We start from the raw sequence: 20,250 nt of genomic DNA on the forward strand, positions 1-20,250 counted from the left end.
CAGTGGAAGACAGATCAATGGAACAGAATGTAGAGCCCAGAAATAGACCCACGTAAATGTAGTCAACTTCTATTTGGTCAACTTTGACAGAGAAGCAAAGGCAACACAATGGAACAAAGATAGTCCTTCCAACAAATGGTGCTGGAACAACCGGACATCCACACACATAAAAATAAATCTCAACACAGACCTTTCACTCTACTCTTCACAGCCATCTCAACAAACATAAACCAGTGCTGACGGAAAGCAAGACAACATAAGACATTTTGGATACATCTCTATGGACCTGGTGTAGGGAGAACACAGACTCCAGAGCCAGGTGGGGTTCAGATTCCAGCTTCTTCAAGGTGTGACCTTCACCCTTCCCCCACCTCGAGTCCCCCACCTGTCACACGTGGAGCCCACGACATCCTCTCACCTGGCCGTTATGCAGATTTGGTGAAAGAGCTCACTTCACCAAACTGCTTTGCCCAAAGGGAAGCTTTTCAGTGGTGTCCAAAAGCTTCCTCCACCTGCTTCAAGTGTTGCTCTGGGATCCCAAAGAAGTATGAAAAGCCCTTTGTTATTTGCTGGCTTTTGTCAGTGACACAATGGAAGCTGCTTGCTAACACTGGGTTTCTTCCTGGGAGCTCCCTCTCCAAACTTTCTGCTCTGGTTTGCAGGGAAATGTCTGTCTTTCTTCCCCAGCTTGATTGCTGCCATCCTATCCGCTGCCTCCCAACGTGAGTGGGGACACATTCCTACTCACCACGTTTGCTCACGACTGGTCCTTTTCCATCAGGGTGCATTAAGCCAACCATCATGTCCCTCACTTCCTCCTTCCAGGGCTGTGGGGACACATCATGCCTGATCAAGGCACACACTTTCACCTGCCCAGAACCTCCCAACAAGATTTTTTTTTTTTTAAAGGGCTTCAAATGCTTGGCTTTTTATTTATTTATTTATTTATTTATTTATTTATTTATTTATTTATTTATTTATTTATTTATTTTTGGCTGTGTTGGGTCTCGTTTCTGTGCGAGGGCTTTCTCTAGTTGCGGCAAGCGGGGGCCACTCTTCATCGTGGTGCGCGGGCCTCTCACTATCGCGGCCTCTCGTTGCAGAGCACAGGCTCCAGACGCGCAGACTCAGTAGTTGTGGCTCACGGGCCCAGTTGCTCCGCGGCACGTGGGATCTTCCCAGACCAGGGCTTGAATCCGAGTCCCCTGCATTAGCAGGCAGATTCTCAACGACTGCGCCACCAGGGAAGCCCCCAACAAGATTTTTAAACCTTTCATCTCGCCTAAGATTTCTTAATGGAGCTAATTCCTTTTTTATTTAAATATTTTTCAATCAATCAATACAACAAACATTTTTTAAAAGTTAGTGTGATTTTTCCACAGTACAGGTCAGGGAGAGCTGATTGTCACCCATCACCTTGGATGGGTGGGCTGTGGCAGTGGGGAGCTGTCCTGACAAGGACTTTGAGGCCACCGTCCAGCTCAGCAAGGAGGAGCACTGTAGAGATCAACACCCAGCGGGGGACAGTGGCTCATGTGGCCGTGCTTGCTGTCTCTCCTCATCTGCCCAGCACGAAGGATGCGGGAGGCAGCAAAGTGGCTCAGGACCCTGCAGAGGTCACAATTCTGAAGCACATGGTGCTCATCCAACCCACATGTTGAGCAGCTATTATGTACAGAGCACATAATAAATCCACTGGAGGAATTAAATTTAGACTCTGGCTTAAGACACTTACAGCTTGGAGGAGGAGACAGTGCCTGGGACGCAAAGCACCTCTGGCCAGGGAGGGGTTGGGGGCCGTACCCTGCAGACCACCAGTGGCCGCCATGCTTCAGAGGAGAGCGACATGACCTGATTACTGTTTTAAAGTAATAATATTCACCAGAACCACATGTCCAAGCATCCACCAAGCGTCTGGCTGACTTTTTTTCAGGTGAGGCTCAGAAGGGTTAAGAACTCAAGATCAAGTGCCTGTAAACAGCAGTGTTGGGACTGGATGAGAACTGGCTCTCACTGACCCCAGAGCCCCTGCTCTAACCTCTATACTCCAGGTGAAGAATGGACAAAGAGACAAGACAGAGCTGAGTCCAGACTCCATGAAGGCCGACAGAGTAGGGAAGACAAAGATGAGAGGAGAGACAAGGAGGTGACAAGCCAAGACAGCGATGAGAAAGGAGAGGACGGCACAGAAAGACCTGAACAGAGTGGACCTCGTTTTGCACATCAAGACGGGGAGGAGGGCTGCCATTTATTCAGCAAACACTGACAAGTTCAGGCACTGTACTTGGCACCAGGGATCTAGGGCAGAAGACACTGCCCAGCAGGAGTGAGACAGGCCACCAGGCCAGGACCACACAGACCATGGCCAGCGCCCAAGACGGAAGGAGCATCAGGCACCTACTCAAGGGCTATGTCTTCATCCATTCAGGCTGCTGTGACAAAATACCACAGTCTGGGTGGCTTATAACAACACAAATTTACTTCTCACATTTCTGGACACTGGAAGTCTGAGATCAGGGTGCCAGCATGGTCAGATTCTGTTGAGAGCCCTTCTGGGTTGCAGACAGCTGACTTCCCATGGTGTCCTTATTCGAGGGGACTCCACCCTCATGACCTAAGCACCTCCCAAAGGCCCCACATCCCAACCCCATTACATGGGCTTAGGACTTCAACATATAAATTTGCTGGGTGACACAAATATTCAGACCATAGCAAGCTGTCTGGAAGGGCTAGGCAGAGTTCCAAGAATAGGCCTGAGCCAGACGGGGCTCCAGTGCTGGGGTCTCTGGGGACCAGGTTGAGGTACTGGCTTTGTCAGTCTCTGGAGGAGTCCAATCAATGTGAGACATGATCAGAGTGGTGGTTTAGAGAGAGAACAGTTGGGTTATGCCCAGGTGGGAAGAATTAGTCCTTTAGAAATTAAGAAGAAAAAAAGAAAAAGGTTATTTGAGAAGGATCACACTGGATTCGGGTGTAGGTAAGGCTGGAGACAAGGAGGGCAATGAGAGCCTGTGGTCATCCAGCCAAGAAGTAAGGAGGGGCTGAGTGCAGCAGTCATGCTGGCAGGGAGGGAGATGCTCGGGTGGCAGAAAAGACCACCTGGGAATCAAACTGGTCCTAAGGCATAAGAGAGAGGGAAGGCAGGACAGCAGCCAGCTCCCAAGCTTGAGAAGAAGCACGCAGGTGTCTTCACCAGGAGGAAGTGAGGACGAGGAAGAGGTGTGAGGGTTTCAGTTTTGAAATGCCTGTTAGAGATAGCAAGGTCAGGGTGGCCAGCAGATGGCTGGATACACAGCCAGAGGTAAGCAGAGACAGAGAAGGCCCATTCCCCACACCATCATAGCAACCAAGGAGGGAGGAGCTCTCATGCGCACGCTTGCACACGCACACACACACACCCCACACACACACACCCTACCTCCCCACAATAACTGCAAGCTGTTTACATACTGGCCCATGGTTTACACTTCTTCAGTCACAACCGAAGGAGCTTCAGGTCTGCCTGTTACCCCCCACCAGCCTCCCCCAATTGCTCCCCTGGAGTCTAAGCTGCCACTGCCCTGTTACAAATCTAAGAAATATGTACTTCCCCCAAGAAAGAGCACAGTTAAACCAAAGTGACAGGCCATCTTCCCAAAAGCAAAATACACGTAGGAAAAAAATGCTGAAAAGTTCTGGCAGAGGACAGCACATAAACACATTCCAAGGCATTGCATGACTTTTATGCAACATTGACTGAGCCGGTCAATAATTTAAGGGGAGGGGAAAAATACGCAAGTTGACATAGCAACTGTCATATCGCATTACTCGGGCTACCATTTCCATACAGATGTCTTCCTTAGAGGAAAACGCTTCCCCAGATGCCCTGTGAACTTGGGCACCTCTTTGCCAGGGAGAAGGAAACATCTGGTTTGTAGTATATCTGCATCAACTTCCCTGTGGTTCTTAGGCCCTTCTTGCCTTCGGCGACTTTGTTTCCGTGAGTGGAGATTTTAACTCCAGGAAGACCAGGTAAGATGAGGTGCCTGGATCCTGAGGCACAGCTGGACGGCAAGGTGTTGGAGGCCGAAAGAAGCCCACACCAGAGCTAGTCTATCTAGGAAAGGCATCTTAAAATCACAGGCCGTACCAAGGCAAGTACAGCAAGTTTCTCAGGGTTGGGGGAAGCACAGAGAGGTGCAGACAGCCCAAGCTGCAGCGGTAAAATCCTAGGATGCCTCAAAGAAGCACCCCCAACCCCGCACATCCATGACTCTCGGAATATTTTCCTTGGAGCTTCTCTGTTTTCCAAATACCATTAGTCCCTTGGTAAGAATGACATGTTTTTTGTTTGTGGGATGCTGTTTTCCCCTACATTGACATCCAACTCACAGTGTCATAAATTAATAGGGAATAAAGAAGGAAATCCCAAACAATAGCCAACATGTGCTCCCAAACACACAGTGCTGTCACTGCAAATAGCTCTTCAATCTGCATCCGTCATGGCCCACGGAAAACAGAACTCTCTTGGTTTCTAGCATGGAGCTCTCTTGGCTTATGTGAAGTCAGGTCCCACTCAACCTGGGGGCCACCTGACACCGGCTGAGCTTGCACAGCCACACGGGCGCCTTAGCCACCACGAGAAGCAGGTATTTAAATCGAGCCTGAATTTCTGGCCAGAACTCTTTTCCCCCAAACTGTCAAACCCACTTAAGCGGGACTCCCCCATGTAGAAGGTTGGGAGGATGGGATCCATTTCAGGCTAATGTCTACCTCTCCTTTATTCAAAATGCAAGCACAGACTTAAACATAAAGATTCAACGTCCATGGGATCACGGGAGGCTGCACCAACGAGGCTGCTAATCAGGCGGTCCCTGAACCCTTGGGGTTCGTGAGTCCGCGGGGGTCATCACACTTCAAAGCCAGGAAAACTGTAATTAGTTCTCCACATGCTGAAACTCAGACTTCACCAGGGCAACAAGCCTCTCCTCCACTCCTGCCATATTAGCTTGGTTTTTACCAGAGATATAAAAACCACTTCACTGACTCAGGTCCACAGGTTCATCCTGCTAACAGAGCTGGGTTTAGCCCCATCCATCCCACACACCGGGAGGCCTGACCTCTCCCTTCAAGGCAAACAGGGGACCAGGAGCTGCTCTAGCTGGGTGCCCCCTTCCTGAAGGTCAGAAATTCACAGCGCCTCCCCCTACCCCATCTTCTGGCCTTTCCCCCAACCCCTCCCCCAAATCTGGGCAGCCTTCTCAGGGGTGAGGAACGTCCCAGAAAGGGCCTTCCAGCTCTGCAGAAGTTCTCTGGGCATCTCAGGGCATCTCCGTTTCCACCCACCCACCCCTCCTGAACCACCACCCACCTGCCCCAAACGCAGCCCAGAGAAGGCCTGGCCCCGGGCCCGCTGTGTCACAATCACCTCTCAGCCCACGACAGCCACCAGGAAGGCGGCTACACAGCGGCTCTGGTTTCAACTGAATGTTTGCCTTGGCTCTCGCTGTCACTGCAGGCCTAGAATGGGCATGCTTTTCCAGGAAAAAATCATCATTTTTTGATTCCCTGCTTGTTTTTCTCAGGGTGCACATGACACGCAATCACCAAAAGCCATAAATAAATTAGCAGCAATTTGAAGGATGAGTGTTATGCTTGGTCACAAAACGTCCTGGAAGCAAGCTGGGGGGATAGATGTTCCAATCAGGGAAGCCAGCGTGTGGTAACAAACACAAACAGCCGTCCCTCTGTCCTCTCTCTCCGCAAGGACCCCGCTTTCTGTTTCTCAGCCTCGACACTTCCCCTGCACAGGGAATTCACAACACACCCTCCAGGAAGAAAGAGCCAAGAACAGCTGCAAAGTGATGTACACCTGGGATCCAGGTCCCTGCCCGGACCCCTCCTTCAATTTGACAGCCCACAGACCCTGCAGAGGAGCTCAGGTTGCCCTCACCCCAAGCGTTTCCTTCCAGATCACCCAGCACTGTTGCCCCAGCCGGAACCCCAGTCATTCCCAGGCCTCCCTCCTTGGCCCCTCCAATTCATCCCAAATCCTGTCGTTTCCGCTATTTCACCAACCCGAGTTCTCCCCACCAGGCGAGGCCTCAGCATCTCTCCTGTGGGCGCTCCCAGACTCCTGGACACTCAACACTTGTCCTCCCTTCTCTCCATCCTTCCTTCCGATCATGACTAAGGCATTCTTCGAAGGGCTGAGATCCAAAGGCGGACCCCTCTCCAGCCCCAGTCCCCACCCATCCTCCATAACGTCACCAGGCATCTGGCCAGCTCCCCTCAGCATGGCCTCCCCACCAGGCAGGGGCCAGGAGTGTAGAGAAGGCTTTACGAAAGGAAGCTGCAAAACGTTCAGAGAAGGGGTCAGTAAGACTCAGGGCCAGAGTCTGTAAGGTGGGGCGCTGCCTGGGAGGAGGGGGCCTACTTTCCAGGTTCCATGTGCCTCCATGGGTACTGCTTCACGTCCAGAGCACCCAGCCCTGCAGGGCAGAGGAGCAGCTGTGTGACCACTGTGTAGCCACCAGTCGGCCTGGACAGTGGGAGAGGAGACCAGAGGTCCCAGTGAGCAAGCAGTGGAGAACTTCTCAGGCCTCCTACCCCACATGCTAGCCAGACGGGCACTTCCCTGCCAAGAACTCGTGCTCCTCCTACACCCAGCAATACCCAAGAGTCCCCTTATTCTGGAAACTTCCATAGCACTGTGGCATTAGGTCTCTTTCATTTGACTCAATTATAAATAGACTTTTTTTTTTTTTTTGCGGTACGCGGGCCTCTCACTGTTGTGGCCTCTCCCGTTGCGGAGCACAGCCTCCGGACGCGCAGGCTCAGCGGCCATGGCTCACGGGCCCAGCCACTCCGCGGCATGTGGGATCTTCCCCGACAGGGGCACGAACCCGCGTCCCCTGCATCGGCAGGTGGACTCTCAACCACTGCGCCACCAGGGAAGCCCTAAATAGACATTTTTTAATCAGCCTCTGGACACTCGTTGCTCTGTCCTCTGATCATCAACCACTAGGTTTTATGGAAGAAAAAAAAAAAATCAAACAGATATTGTCATAAGGAGAGCTGAAAAAAACCTGACAAGTTTCCTGACAAGGAAAGCAGGAAGAGATCATCTAGGAAAAGTATCCACGTGGCCTAGGAGCTTGCCAAGAGGGCTTCCATCAGAAAGGGTCAGATGTTAAAAGGACGAGTGCAAAGGGTGGAAAAGGCCTCCCCACAGCCAAGGTCCCCAGGCCCCGCACCATCCTGTAAGACCAAAGGAGGAAAAGCTGGGCACTGAGGAAGTTCAGGCAGGCTGGGAAGACGTTCAAGGAAACAGGACAGCTGCCTGGGTAGGATGGTGGGACTCGGAGGGGAGAGCCCGAGGAAGAAATACAACTTAGCCAGAGGCTCTACTGGCCACAGAGAAGGCAAAGGGCCTCCAAATTAGGAGCAAGCAGCTGGAAACAGTGGAAAAGCAAAGGAGTGCATTAGCTCCTTTTAGAGAGGCATAAGCCTCAGTGAATGTACATCCCAGGGGCCAGAAGTCCTGCAAATGTGATCCTGAAGTTGTAACCTTTAGTCGCTGAGAGCATGAGATGCCGGAAGGGGCCAGAAAGACACATGAGCCAGTGCCATCCTGGTGTGTGTGGGGAAGGTGCAGGTCTTGGAACTAATGCCTGGTTCCCTGAACATCCCTTCCTAATGGTGTTCTAGAGTGAATTACGAAAGATGATCTGTAAGTACCCTAGAAAAGAAAGACTGGACTTAAAATCAGCATGAATTCACCAAGACCAGAAGAGACAAATTGGTCTCACTCCCTTTTCTGACGAGTGTTCTAGGCAAGTGTTAGGAGAATAATTAAACATAAGTCATCTTAATTTCAGCAGCCAGATTTCCCTCCATTCTTTTTTTTTTTTTTTTTTTTTTTGTGATACGCGGGCCTCTCACTGTTTTGGCCTCTCCCGTTGCGGAGCACAGGCTCCGGATGTGCAGGCTCAGCGGCCATGGCTCACGGGCCCAGCCGCTCCGTGGCATGTGGGATCTTCCCCGACCGGGGCACGAACCTGTGTCCCCTGCATCGGCAGGCGGACTCTCAACCACTGCGCCACCAGGGAAGCCCTCCCTCCATTCTTAACTGCAGGCATGTATTTCATAAAGTCTCTTGACTTGCATTTTATGAAAGTCTCTTGAAATCTCCAGAAATGTATGCTAAATAATGGGTTAGGTGTGTGTTCTGTGGTATAATAATTGCATGAATTTTTTAATAAGCATTTTTAAATACCTGTATTAAAAATAAAGAATGCACACCTTCAGAACTTCAAATGATATTAACTACACAGCCAGTAGGAAGAGTTAATATAACTGGATGAAAGGACTTACTCTTCAAAACAGGCAAAGTTTTCTTAGATTTAACAACAAAAGCACAAGCAACAAAACAACAACAAAAAACAGATAAACAGGACATGATAAAAATTTTAAACTTTTGTGTTTCTAAGGACACCATCAAGAAAGTAAAAAGATAACCCACAGAATAGGAGAAAAATTTTATAAATCTGATAAGGGATAGTATCTAGAATATATAAAGAATTCTTACAACTCAAGAAGATAAATAACCCAATGCAAAAATGGGTAAAGGATCTCAATAGATAGTTCTCCAAAGAAGATATTAAAATGACCAACAGACACTTGAAAGGATGTTCAACATCATTAGTCACCAGGGATATACAAATCAAAACCACAAGGACCCCTTGACATTGGTCTTGGCGATGATTTTTTGGACTTGACACCAAAAGCAAAGGCAACAAAAGCAAAAATAAACAAGTGGGACTACATCAAACTAAAAAACTTCTATACAGCAAAGGAAACTGTCAACAAAATGAAAAGGTAACCTACTGAATAGGAGAAAATGTTTGCAAATCATATATTTGATAAAAGGTCCAAAACATATAAAAACTCATACAACTCAACAGCAAAATAAACAATGTGGTTAAAAAATGGGCAGAGGATCTGTGTGATACTGTGATTTACATTAAGAAATATATATATTTGGTCTTCTTCCCATTTCTGGCATAGTACTCCTAAAACCCTTGGAATTTCTTAAGTCATGAGAGCAGGGAAGGTGTCTCTTGTTATGTTACTGAGGTGATTTTTGGACCCACCTAAGGATGGGGGCTGGTTGCCAGAAGAACCAACCACGTGATTAGAGGGTTGGAATTTTCAGTCCCATCTGCCTGGCCTCTGGGGAGGGGCGAGAGCCTGGAGGTTGCATCAGCTGCCAATGGTCAGTGATTTAATCAATCATGCCTTTGTAATGAAGCCTCCATAAAAATCCAAAAGGACTGGGTTCAGAGAACTTCTGGGCTAGTGAACATGTGGAGGTACTGAGAGAGTGGTGAGCCTGAAGGGGGCACAGAGTCATGGGAACCTCTGATTGATAGCCAGTTGGTCAGAAGTACAGGTAAAACATGGGCTTGAGACTGGCGTCTGAAGTGGGGGGCAAGGGAGTCTGGTAGGACTAAACCCCTAACCTGTAGAATCTGATGGTATCTCCAGGTAGTGTCAGAATTGAGGTAAATGGAAGGACAACCAGCTGGTGTCTAGAGAACTACTTGGTGCTATGGGAAACCACCCACTTCCACACATTGGAAATTGAATCTCAGAATACATTTAATCTGAATAGATATTTTCCAAAGACATACGGATGGCCAACAGCTACATAAAAAAGTGTTCAACATCACTAATCATCAGGGAAATGGAAACCAAAACCACAAAGAAATATCACTTCACATCTGTTAGAATGGTTATTATCAAAAAGACAAGAGATAGCAAGTGTTGGTGAGGATGTAGAGAAAAGGGAACCTTTATGCACTATTGGTGGAAATGTAAGTTGGTGCAACCATTATGAAAAACAGTATGGAAGTCCCTTAAATTTTTTTAAATAGAACTACCCCATGATTCAGCAATCCCACTTCTGGGTATTTATCTGAAGAAAACAAAAACACTGACTTAAAAAGATACATGCATTATATATCTACACAAAAACCTGTACAAGAATTTTCACAGCAGCATTACTCATAATAGCCAAAAGGTGGAAACAACCCAAACGTCCATCAATTGGTAAATCGATAAACAAAATGTGGCAAATCCATACAATGGAATAGTATTCAGCCATAAAAATAAATGAAGTACTGAAACATGCTTCAGAATGGATGATTCCTGAAGGCATTATGCAATGAAGGAAGCCAGACACACAAGTCCACATACTCCATGATTCCATTCATAGGAAATGTCCAGAACAGGCAAATCTATAGAAATGGAAGAGATTGCCTAAGGCTAAGGAGGATAGGGAAGTGGGGTTGGTTTCTTTTAGGGGTAATGAAAATTAAGTGTGGTGACAGACGCACAACTCTGAATATACTAAAAATCACTGAATTGTATGCTTTAAATGGGTAATTGTATGATATGTGAATTACGGCTCCATAAAACTGTTTGTTTATATATATATAATGGGAATAATAGTAGTCCTTCCTGTGGGTTCAAAACATTGGAGGACAGAGCAATGTCTTGATAACAAGTTTGTGATAAAAGCCCAGGGGCCGGGCATGCATGGTAATGAGCTGTCAGCTAGAGGTGAGTCAGCCTTGGGCTGGTTCTAAGGAAATGCCAAGGTAAACTGAGGCTAACTTTGTGGAAACTGAATGTCCAAGAAAAGTGAGGAATGCTCTCACCAGCCACCACTCTCCTCTCACGGTTCTCTAGAGCGCATTTCTCAGATGGCTTCTGGAGATCTTGTTAAAGGACAGATTCTGACTCAGCGGGTCTGGGTGGGGCACAAGTGCCTGCATTTCTAACAAGCTTCCCTGTGCGGTGCCATCTCGCTGCTAGGCCACGGGCCACACCCGAGTAGGAAGACAGGAAACTGAAGCTCAGAGGGGCTAAATAACTTAACCCAGGCCACCCACTCATAAAGGGCAGAAGATTTGAACTCAGGTCTACTTGACTCCAAAACCCAGCTTCTTTCCACCAGACCATCCATGACGTGGTATCTGCATGCCATGTTCCAAGAGAAGCCAGATCTGAAAGAAGGATCCAGGATGTGATGGGCTCTGGAGCCCGCAACAAAGGAGGAACAGCTAAAGAATGAGAAACGTGTGAGTGATCTTAAAAGAAGACTCAGGAAACATGGCAGCTGGCCTCAAGCCTAGGAAGATCTGCCCTGTGGAGCAGCCATGCCCACCTACCTGGATGGCCCCTGTAGGGGCACTAGGCCAATGAGGAGACACACGAGCATATCAGTTTGGGCTCCTTAAGAAGAACGTTCTAATAGAGCTGTCCCGGAACAGGCCAGGCTCTCCCAGACTACAAGCCGGTGCCCCAGACAACACCTTCATGATTCTGATATATCTCTATACTACCTTCTTAGCCCTACCATAAAAGAGGCATCATTTGCTATGATTATAAAAATAAATCTTACTATGATAAATCTTTAAAGTCTAGCTAAGGGTGCTCAGCTGGGAGACCTATTTTCTTTTTTTTTTAAAAGGAGATTAACAAGTGTTAGCTAAGCGTTAAAGCCATATTAGTAGGAAACAGAATCTCTTTCCTTGATATATTTAAAATTGAAATAAAATTCAAAAGATCATCCTTTTTCTCCTTCTGAAATTCAGCTGTACCACCTAAAATCATCTTGGAAAGCACTGGACCTAATGATCTAAACACCCTTTCAACTGTGAGCTTCTGGAACCTTGTCTCCCTTCTCTAAAGCTAAATAGCTCTAGTTTCCTCGAGCCTTGTTCAAACGGTTTCAAGCCCTCTCAACACCCCCGCCCCGGTTGCTCTCCACGGATAAGCACCAGTTTGTTTCAGCTGCATCCTGAGCGGCAACCAAAGAGAACGGGGCTGTAATTGAGCTGGAACATTGTGCTTCCATTAAGGCAGCCCCAGGTTCCATCTGCTTTCCAGCAGCCCACTGCAATGTCCAGGCTCACTGCGCTTCCAAGGATGACAACCGCCACCTGTTTCTTTTTATCCAGGTGGTGTAGAGGTACATCCTCCCCAGCCCATCCTTGATCTCTGGCTGCTTTTGGATGGACTGCATGACATTATCCAACGAGGCAGTTTTGGATTAGTAGAAAGAACAATGGTCTTACCATTAGAGAGTTCAAACACAGATTAGATTGCCCTAGTGTGGTGTTACCTTCTTCTCCATGATGTTTGCAAGCAGAATCCATCAGGGAGGTAATTCAATTGCCAAAGTTTGGCCAGCAGTTGACAAGAAGGCCTCCCATTCTAAAACCCTGTGCTTCTATAACACAGCACTCAGACAGAGAAGAACATGCAAAAGTGCACCATGATGGAAGAACACTTCTAATTTCATGCCTACTCTCTGCCCTAGATGGTCCAAAGCATCAGATTTTCTGCCACAAATCATTTCATCCTCACAACTACCTTGCGAAGTAGCTAAGATGCCCCCATTTTGCAAATGACCAAACTGAGACTTGGAGAGGCCAAATCACTTATCCGGGTCACTCAGTCAGTTGTCAGAGCCAGGATGCCAAGTCTGTTGAATCTGATGCCGAAGTCCGGGTTCATCAATTCTATTCTGCAGGTCCCAGGAAGAAATGAGAGAAGCAAAAGGCCATCAGTTGATGGGAATCTGGAATGCCAGGATAAGCAGTTTTGATTTAATATAGGAGGTAAGAAAAGACTACTTTTTTGATGAGGGGAGTTATATTTTTAATCTTTGTAAACACTTGAGTTCAGTTAATAATTTTAAAATGAGAGGAATAGTAAAACAAGGGGAAATAAATGAAAGATAGGGCCGTGGGGAGGTACAAAACAACTAAGGAAGGGAGGGTTCTTGGCAGCCTTCGGCTGTGTGCCTTTGGCTGTGTCCCCTCGGTGACAGAAACCAGCCGCTGATTAGAGAAACAGTCAAGCATGAGCCCCGCGGGGAACAGCCAGACAGAACGAGGGCACGTACTTCACAAACCACCTTCACGGAAGGCACATCCCCAGTTTCTTACAGGGGAAAGCTGGACAGCTGCATTGCAGGCAGACCTCATTTTACTGTGCTTCACTTTACTCTGCTTCACTTTATTGCATTTTTTTACAAATCGAAGGTTTGTGTCAACCCTATGTCGGCGTCATTTTCCCAACAGCAATTGCTCACTTTACATCTTTGTGTCACATTTTGGTCATTCTCGCAATATTTCAAACTCTTTCGTTATTATTACATTTGTTATGATGATCTGTGATCAGTGATTTTTGATGTTACTATTACAAAAAGATTACTATGACTTGCTGAAGGCTCAGATGGTGGTCAGCTTTTTTAGCAGTAAAGTGTTTTCAATTAAGGTGTGTACATTGTTTTCTTAGACATAATGCTACTGCACACTTAACAGACTACAGTACAGGGTAAATGTAACTTTTCTATATTTGAGAAACCAAAGAATTCGTGTGACTCTCTTTACTGCCATATTCGTTTTACTGCAGTGGTCCGGAACCTGCGCAACATCTCTGAGGTCTGCCTTAACTCACATCCTCAGGGTAGCCCGCCAGGAATATTAACTACTTGCCACCAGGGAATTCACAACTCCAGGATGTTTTTCATTTGCTCGCAGGGTTATTGGAAGTCACTATGATGGATTCAATCAGCTTACCAATAATTAACTCATACACGGGCTTATCAAACAGCTCTGATCCCTTTAGCTTCCATCTAACCACACAAACACAAGGTCTTCACAAATATAATTGGAAAATTATAAAGTAACCAGGGACAGCCTTCTCAATGGTCACAGCTAAGCACATAACTGAAGTGGCACATGTGTCAAAGCTGTGAAGAGGCTCTATGGTACCATCGGCTGCTTCGGAGTCCACATGTTTCAAGCCACAAGAGGTGCATTTACATATCGTGCCTGCTTCAAAATACCAGACTAAAGAGCATGAGGTGTGGATAACACCTGAGTGCTTTTTGGAAATCACGCAAAATTGCAGCAACCATCATAGAGCCCCAGCAGCAGGAAAACATTTGGAAACTTCATTTAAAGTTCTATGAAATATAAAGAAAGGTCCAGAGTGAGATTTCTTGGAGCTTATGAATATTTATTATAATACATTCTTGAAAACGATCAAAAAATTAAGTATAATAGAAATAGGAAACAGATTTTTATGAGTCAGTCATATATTTGCATTTTGCAAATTGCAGTTAAAGACCTATAACCAGAATGTTGTTAAATGCCAAAAAAAGGCAGAGGAGAGGGCTGCTGATATTTGGACATTTTCTTACAACTGGCAAATGATATTTTCAGAGTTTTTTGACAATCTGTTTCCCAAGGAGTGCATATCCTGTTACTTTCACTAACCTGGTGCCAGCTGGAGTCACAAATTCAAGGCAATGTCAAAGGCCTGGGGTTATCATAATCCCTTTGTTCAACCAGGGCTTGACCTGACAGGAATAGGAGATGTCCTGAACCTTGACCAGAAAGCTCTCACACACAGCTCAGCCACCCCCAGCCCTGGAGCAAGGAGGAGGCTTCGCCAACATGCCCAAAACTCCCAGACAGCTAGCTAAGCACACTCGTGTCTCAGGATTAGTAACAAGAGAAGCGTTAACAACAGTCTACATGGTGAATAACGTTCCCCAGTCAAGGAGGTCACCTTGGGCTTTGTGACACCCATCGAACAGGGCATCCTCTGACTACAAACCCCAGATGGACATGCGGTGTTTAAGGCAAAAGTCCATCTCCAGGGGAGCTGGAGAGCTGAAAGAGGCCCCTTTGCAAATTGTAGTTAAAGACCCATAACCCCAAACTTTTACCGGACACCACAACACTGAAAGAGGGCTAACTCACTAAGGGTTTGTTTTTTTAATTTCTTATTCGGAAAGCAATATATGGGAATTGTAGGAAATCTTTAAAACACATTAAAGTATAATAAAGGAGTAAATTTCTAAATAGGATTGAATTGGGACTCCCTTGAAGTCAGAGACGAGGAGTTTGCTTCCAGCTCACTGCTGGCCTGGGCTCCAGGTGGACTGATAGCCTGGAACCCTCTCCAACCTCACACTGCTCACTGCCAACAGCCCCAGACCCCTGCCCTATATGCAACTGAGCACAGCCATCCACGTGTGCTCAGAGCACTCACTCCAAGAAGCTGAAATTGGTCAAAAACGGGCTCTTGATAATGCAGAGGGAGAATAAATGAGTTACAGATTACATAAATTTCACCACCAGAAACAAAACCCCTTGCAAAAATCCCCTACCCTACACCAGCTGACCATCAGAAGCCTCATTTCCTCATCTGTCTGGCAGGGATAAGAATGGTCCCTGTGCTTTGCAGGGCTGCGGTGACACTCCAACAAAAGGGCTCCACCCGGTGCACACAATGTTATTAATAAGAACAGTAAGTGCTACCCTTAAAAGCAGCTTTGAATACTGCCACTATGGGCAAGAAGGTGTCTGGTGTCTTCAATACAAAAATCAATGTGTGTCAATAAACAGAAATCGTAATGCCTTACCAGATCTCTAAAAGCTGAAAATAAACCAGTTCTGCCTTGATGTCCTTCTAAGTCCAGCCGAAGAGTACAACCATCATTTCTGAGGTGTTTGATTCCATTTGTTGTAAACAAATCAGAATCCTTGTTTATTAAATTAATTAATAACTACCAACCTGTCTTTGTGTCCTGGGGATTAACCAAGACCAAGATTTTATGTTGAGGTTCATCACAGTGCACAGTGCAAAAGCAAACAGACGAAGCTTCAAGTTTAACCTGAAAAAATAGTAAAATCACCATTTTGTTCTGTCACCACAGTAAGGGCACAAGAAATTGCTTAACAATTAAATTAGCACAATATTCACTGAAAGAACACTGTTGCACAGAAGTTAATTTGACAAGACGGGGCTTCCCTGGTGGCACAGTGGTTAAGAATCTGCCTGCCAATGCAGGGAACACGGGTTCAAGCCCTGGTTCAGGAAGATCTCACGTGCCGCAGAGCAACTAAGCCCGTGCGCCACAACTACTGAGCCTGCGCTCTAGAGCCCACGAGCCACAACTACTAAAGCCCACGTGCCTAGAGCCCGTGCTCCGCAACAAGAGAACCCACCATGATGAGAAGCCCGAGCACCACAATGGAGACCCAACACAGCCAAAAATAAAGTAAATAAAAATAAATAATTTTTTTAAAAAATTGACAGGATGGAGGCAACATGAAAATGGAAACCTTACCCACTCTGAGCTAAACACGAGGGCAATCTGACTACGGCCCTTCCTCTATCTCCCACCCAGCAAACCTGCTCTTCCCCTTGCTCACCTGTCTATCCAAGTAATGACTGAACATTTCCTCAGCTGACCCCCTTGCGGTCTCTCCTTCCATTCACTTCCTGCCCCAGCAGCCTTCCCCACCCGAATCCCCGTCGGGCCTCCACCTGCCAAAGCAGAAGGCCACATCCCAACCTCAGGCTGCACCTGCCAAGCCGACCTCAACTGCCCCCCTGCAGCCACTCTACGCAAACAGCCTAGACAAGCCTGCGTCCACCCGCATTGCCACTCAGGCTGCCTGCTGCCCTGGCTCGGATCCCTGCAAGCAGCCTCAAGAAACCCACACCCTCTCTGGGCCCTGCAGTCTCAGCTCTGGCTCTGAGGCAGCCCCGGGGGGGAAGATCCTCAGTGCCCAGCACCTGTTTGCTCATGACCACAAGGAATACCAAGCAGCACATGCAGGCTCTCTGATGCTGGGCTGCCCCAGAGCCTTCTCTCAAGCACCCACTTGCCAAGTTCTGTTCCCGGCCATCGAACCCACTGGCCTCAGCTCCCAAAGCAAAAGGACAACACGCTCCACTCCAAAGTCTGTTTTGAAAACCAAGGAGAGTGTAAGAAAATGAGAAAAGGACGTGTCGGCTGAGTGAGGCAGGCAGGCTGCTTGTAAAAGTTTACAGCAGGCCTCCTTGGTTTCAGAGAATTGTTTCTTAACAAATCCTGAGACCCATAAACATCTTGGTGGCTCCCAGTCTTCAAGTCACCTTAACGAAGAGCCCCCCAGCTGGCTCCCTGTGGTGGCTATATGAAGCACAATTCACCCATCAGATGGCCCTTACAAGGCCATTAAAAACAATATGTACAAAGCATTGGATTAACATAGAAAGATGCTTATTATAGACAATATTGTACTCTGAGTGTGATCTGAATGTTAAAAAAGCATGCCCAGAAATAAAATCCAATGGAAACACATCAAAATGTTCACAGCAATGAACATGGGTGATTTTATTTTCTCTGTCCTTGGCTATAGTTCCCAAATAGTATATACACTGAGCATATACTGTTCTATAACCAAGAAAAATCAGTAAGTATTATTATATTTTAAATATGATAAGACAATTTCAAGACTGAAAACAGAGTTAATTATGAAAAGAAAAGACTTTGAGGAGGACCAGAGTGATGTGGTGTGGTACATCCTTGTCTTTTTTGTTTGTTTGTTTAAAAAAAAGTCTCTGGTTTCAAAAAGAAAAGTTAAATTTGCTAAAAGCAATGAGGAGGTCTATCATCATCGCAAATCAGACTATTTCAAAACCTGCTAAATGGTAGGAAACTGCTACCATTTCTTAATTAATTGCTAAAATGGTAGGAAACCAAATGATTATTTTCAGGACTCTTTTTAGAAGGGGGAGAAGCAAATAGGTAGAAAGACATTTCAGCATTTCTAACACATTAAAACAACTTAATTTTAGTAACTGTCTTATTTTATTACGTTTTTGCTAATAACACTAAAATTATTCACTCTGTGAGCATACTACATATTGGGGGGGTTTGTTGTTGTTAAGCGACGTAATCCATAAATAAATGTGAAATAAAATCGGATAGATGACTGAAACTGCACCCTAAAGTACTTCAGCGCTAACTCTTGTATTTCGCCACACTTCTCAGATTACCTAGCATTCCCCCCCTCCCCGACTCCATCCAACAACCCTGCAGCCCACCAGCCCCGCAGTTCCCCAAGAGTAAGCCCCTAGTCTTGACTGAGAGTTTGCTTGCTTTCTGGTTTAACTGTCACTAGGGGGCGCTGAAAGCGTGTGAGTACAGCCACCTCCCTCGGCAGATCAACAATAAGGAATCACCCATGGGAGCTGGATTCTTCCAGGAGTTAATTACAAACTACCATCTCCAAAATCTCAAGGAAGCCACACTATATAAACTGTACAAGCCATTGTTTTAATTAACTCTGGAACAACTTCAATACAGCAAAATAAAACCCTGTCTTCCTCAACCAACTTTGCCTGCCAGAGAGCAATGATTTCTGTTATGAGTGAAATCTTATTCGTATAAAACAAGAAAATCTTGCCTCTTTCAACAGATCAGCCTCAAATCTGAAAAAAAGGTAACCAATTTAGGTACAGCCCAAGATTCACATATTATTTTTATTTACTTCAGGGGAGGGGGGAAGGCCTTAAAAATAACACAATTATTAAATTTCACCCACAATCCCACTGTCCTAACAAATAGTTTTCATTTCTGTCTTCTTCCAGCCCATATTCAAAATTCAATCTTATCATTGCTAAAAATCGTAATTGATATAACTTCATTCCAAGTCAGAAACTTTTAGGACTAAGTCAAACCTTAGAAACTAAAGGTCAGTCAATCCCCTCATTTACAAATGGGAAAACTGAGGCCAGTCAGGCAATACACACAGCATCTCAATTAATCCTCATAACAACAGTATGAAGTAAGCACTGTTATTGTCCCAACTTCTGAGATGAGAATAGCAAGAGCAGAGAGGTAAAGACACTTGCTCAAGGTCACACAGCTATTAAGTGGTAGGCATGGGATTCACAGCAGGCTACTTGGCTGACTGCTTTATAGAACTGGACTTATCCTCAAGACCTCAGAATCCCAATCCAGGATTCCTTTTGCTTCTCAAAGTGGAATTATTCTAGTATTCACCCCAGAAGGATTTTTTTTAATCTGTAATGCTCTTTCACTAACATTCTCCTTTTTAATAATTTAGATTTTACAGAACTCTCCACCAATGAGGAAGATCACACATACCTGCTCCCCAGTGGGAAGAGAGAAAACCTCTGGTGAGGGCCATGCTCCTTCCCCAAGAGTGGCACAGTAAGCCAGAGCCGCTTCCCGATGCCCAGCAGGGTCATCTTCCAAAATATCCACTGGGTAAATGCCTGCTAGGGGAAAAAGAAGGCAAGAAATGACGTGAGCTTTCCTCTCTCATTGAAATAAAAGTCACTTATTTCTTGAATATGAAAAGAAAAAAGCAGCCAATTGAAACTTGCTTTAAAAATCCTGTTCACCGGGCTTCCCTGGTGGCGCAGTGGTTGAGAGTCCGCCTGGCGATGCAGGGGACACGGGTTTGTGCCTCGGTCTGGGAAGATCCCACATGCCGCGGAGCGGCTGGGCCCGTGAGCCATGGCCGCTGAGCCTGCGCGTCCGGAGCCTGTGCTCCGCAATGGGAGAGGCCACAGCAGTGAGAGGCCCGCGTACCGCCCAAAAAAAAAAATATTCTGTTCGCCTATTTTTTTTTAAGTGAAAAAGAAAAGAGCAGTGTAGCAGCAGGAACCAAAAGAAAATAGAAGACATTCCTGATGGTGGGGTTGGCACCAACCCCAAGGAGACATGAGGTTCAATACGAACCCTCTTAGACCACTGCAGAAACTTCCTTTCATACCCCCTAACTATCAGATGGTTTCCCAAGTATTTTCTAGTAGTGTCCTCCACTACAGCCACATGTACAAACAGGTACCCTGAGAGCTGACCCCAGCTGCTTAGAACCTTGCTAACTTTGACAAAATCCAGCCTGAGTTTTTAGTTTGCCAGCTTACATTTGCCACGAAGTTAAGATTTGTCAATTCTTCTCCTTTAATTGGACTGCTTTATTGTAAGAGAGTTTAAACGTACTAGTTAGTATGAACTATAAAACTACATGTGTAAACCGAAATGGCCATTCACAGATAGACTATTGCACAGATTAATTTGCAAGTTATCTCCCAGCTCTACTCAGCATCTCTTTCTTATCACCGTACTTTTAGAGGAAAATTATATCCTCGAATAATCATACAAATTGAGAGCATACAATTCAGCTTGGAAATGGCAGTTGGTTTTCCCTTGAGATGCTGGCTCATCTCTGGCTGGCACATCCCTGAGTGGGAGGGGGCTCTGTAGCTTCTGCCCTTCCGTGGTCCCCTCCTCTGATGCATTTCTGGGCCTCCTATGGTGGGAAGGGTGCCAAAGCAGCCGTCTTCTTCTTCTTCCTCTCCTCCTCCTCCCCC

At 46.3% G+C, this 20,250-nt stretch overlaps 1 protein-coding gene across 13 annotated transcripts in view; it reads right to left on the reverse strand.

The window, feature by feature from the left end:
• FAM169B (family with sequence similarity 169 member B) overlaps positions 1-20,250 on the reverse strand; it is a 98,010-nt gene that overhangs the window by 58,038 nt on the left and 19,722 nt on the right. For 3 of the 13 annotated variants that reach the window (XM_029236663.1, XM_029236664.1, XM_029236670.1), the window contains exons 1-3: positions 20,055-20,195; positions 19,016-19,146; positions 15,646-15,745 (exon numbers count right to left, since the gene is read on the reverse strand). In XM_029236663.1, coding sequence (XP_029092496.1) covers positions 15,646-15,745; positions 19,016-19,146; positions 20,055-20,178 — 355 coding nt within the window. In that variant the 5' untranslated portion in view covers positions 20,179-20,195. Of the gene's footprint in view, positions 1-12,423; positions 12,578-14,339; positions 14,360-15,645; positions 15,746-19,015; positions 19,150-20,054; positions 20,196-20,250 lie in introns of those variants that run through there. The other 10 variants (XM_029236672.1, XM_029236673.1, XM_029236671.1 and 7 more) reach the window with 8 other exon arrangements.

Source organism: Monodon monoceros, unplaced genomic scaffold, assembly GCF_005190385.1.
Source record: "Monodon monoceros isolate NGI ecotype Baffin Bay Population unplaced genomic scaffold, NGI_Narwhal_1 Super_Scaffold_21, whole genome shotgun sequence".
NCBI classification, from domain to species: Eukaryota; Metazoa; Chordata; class Mammalia; order Artiodactyla; family Monodontidae; genus Monodon; species Monodon monoceros.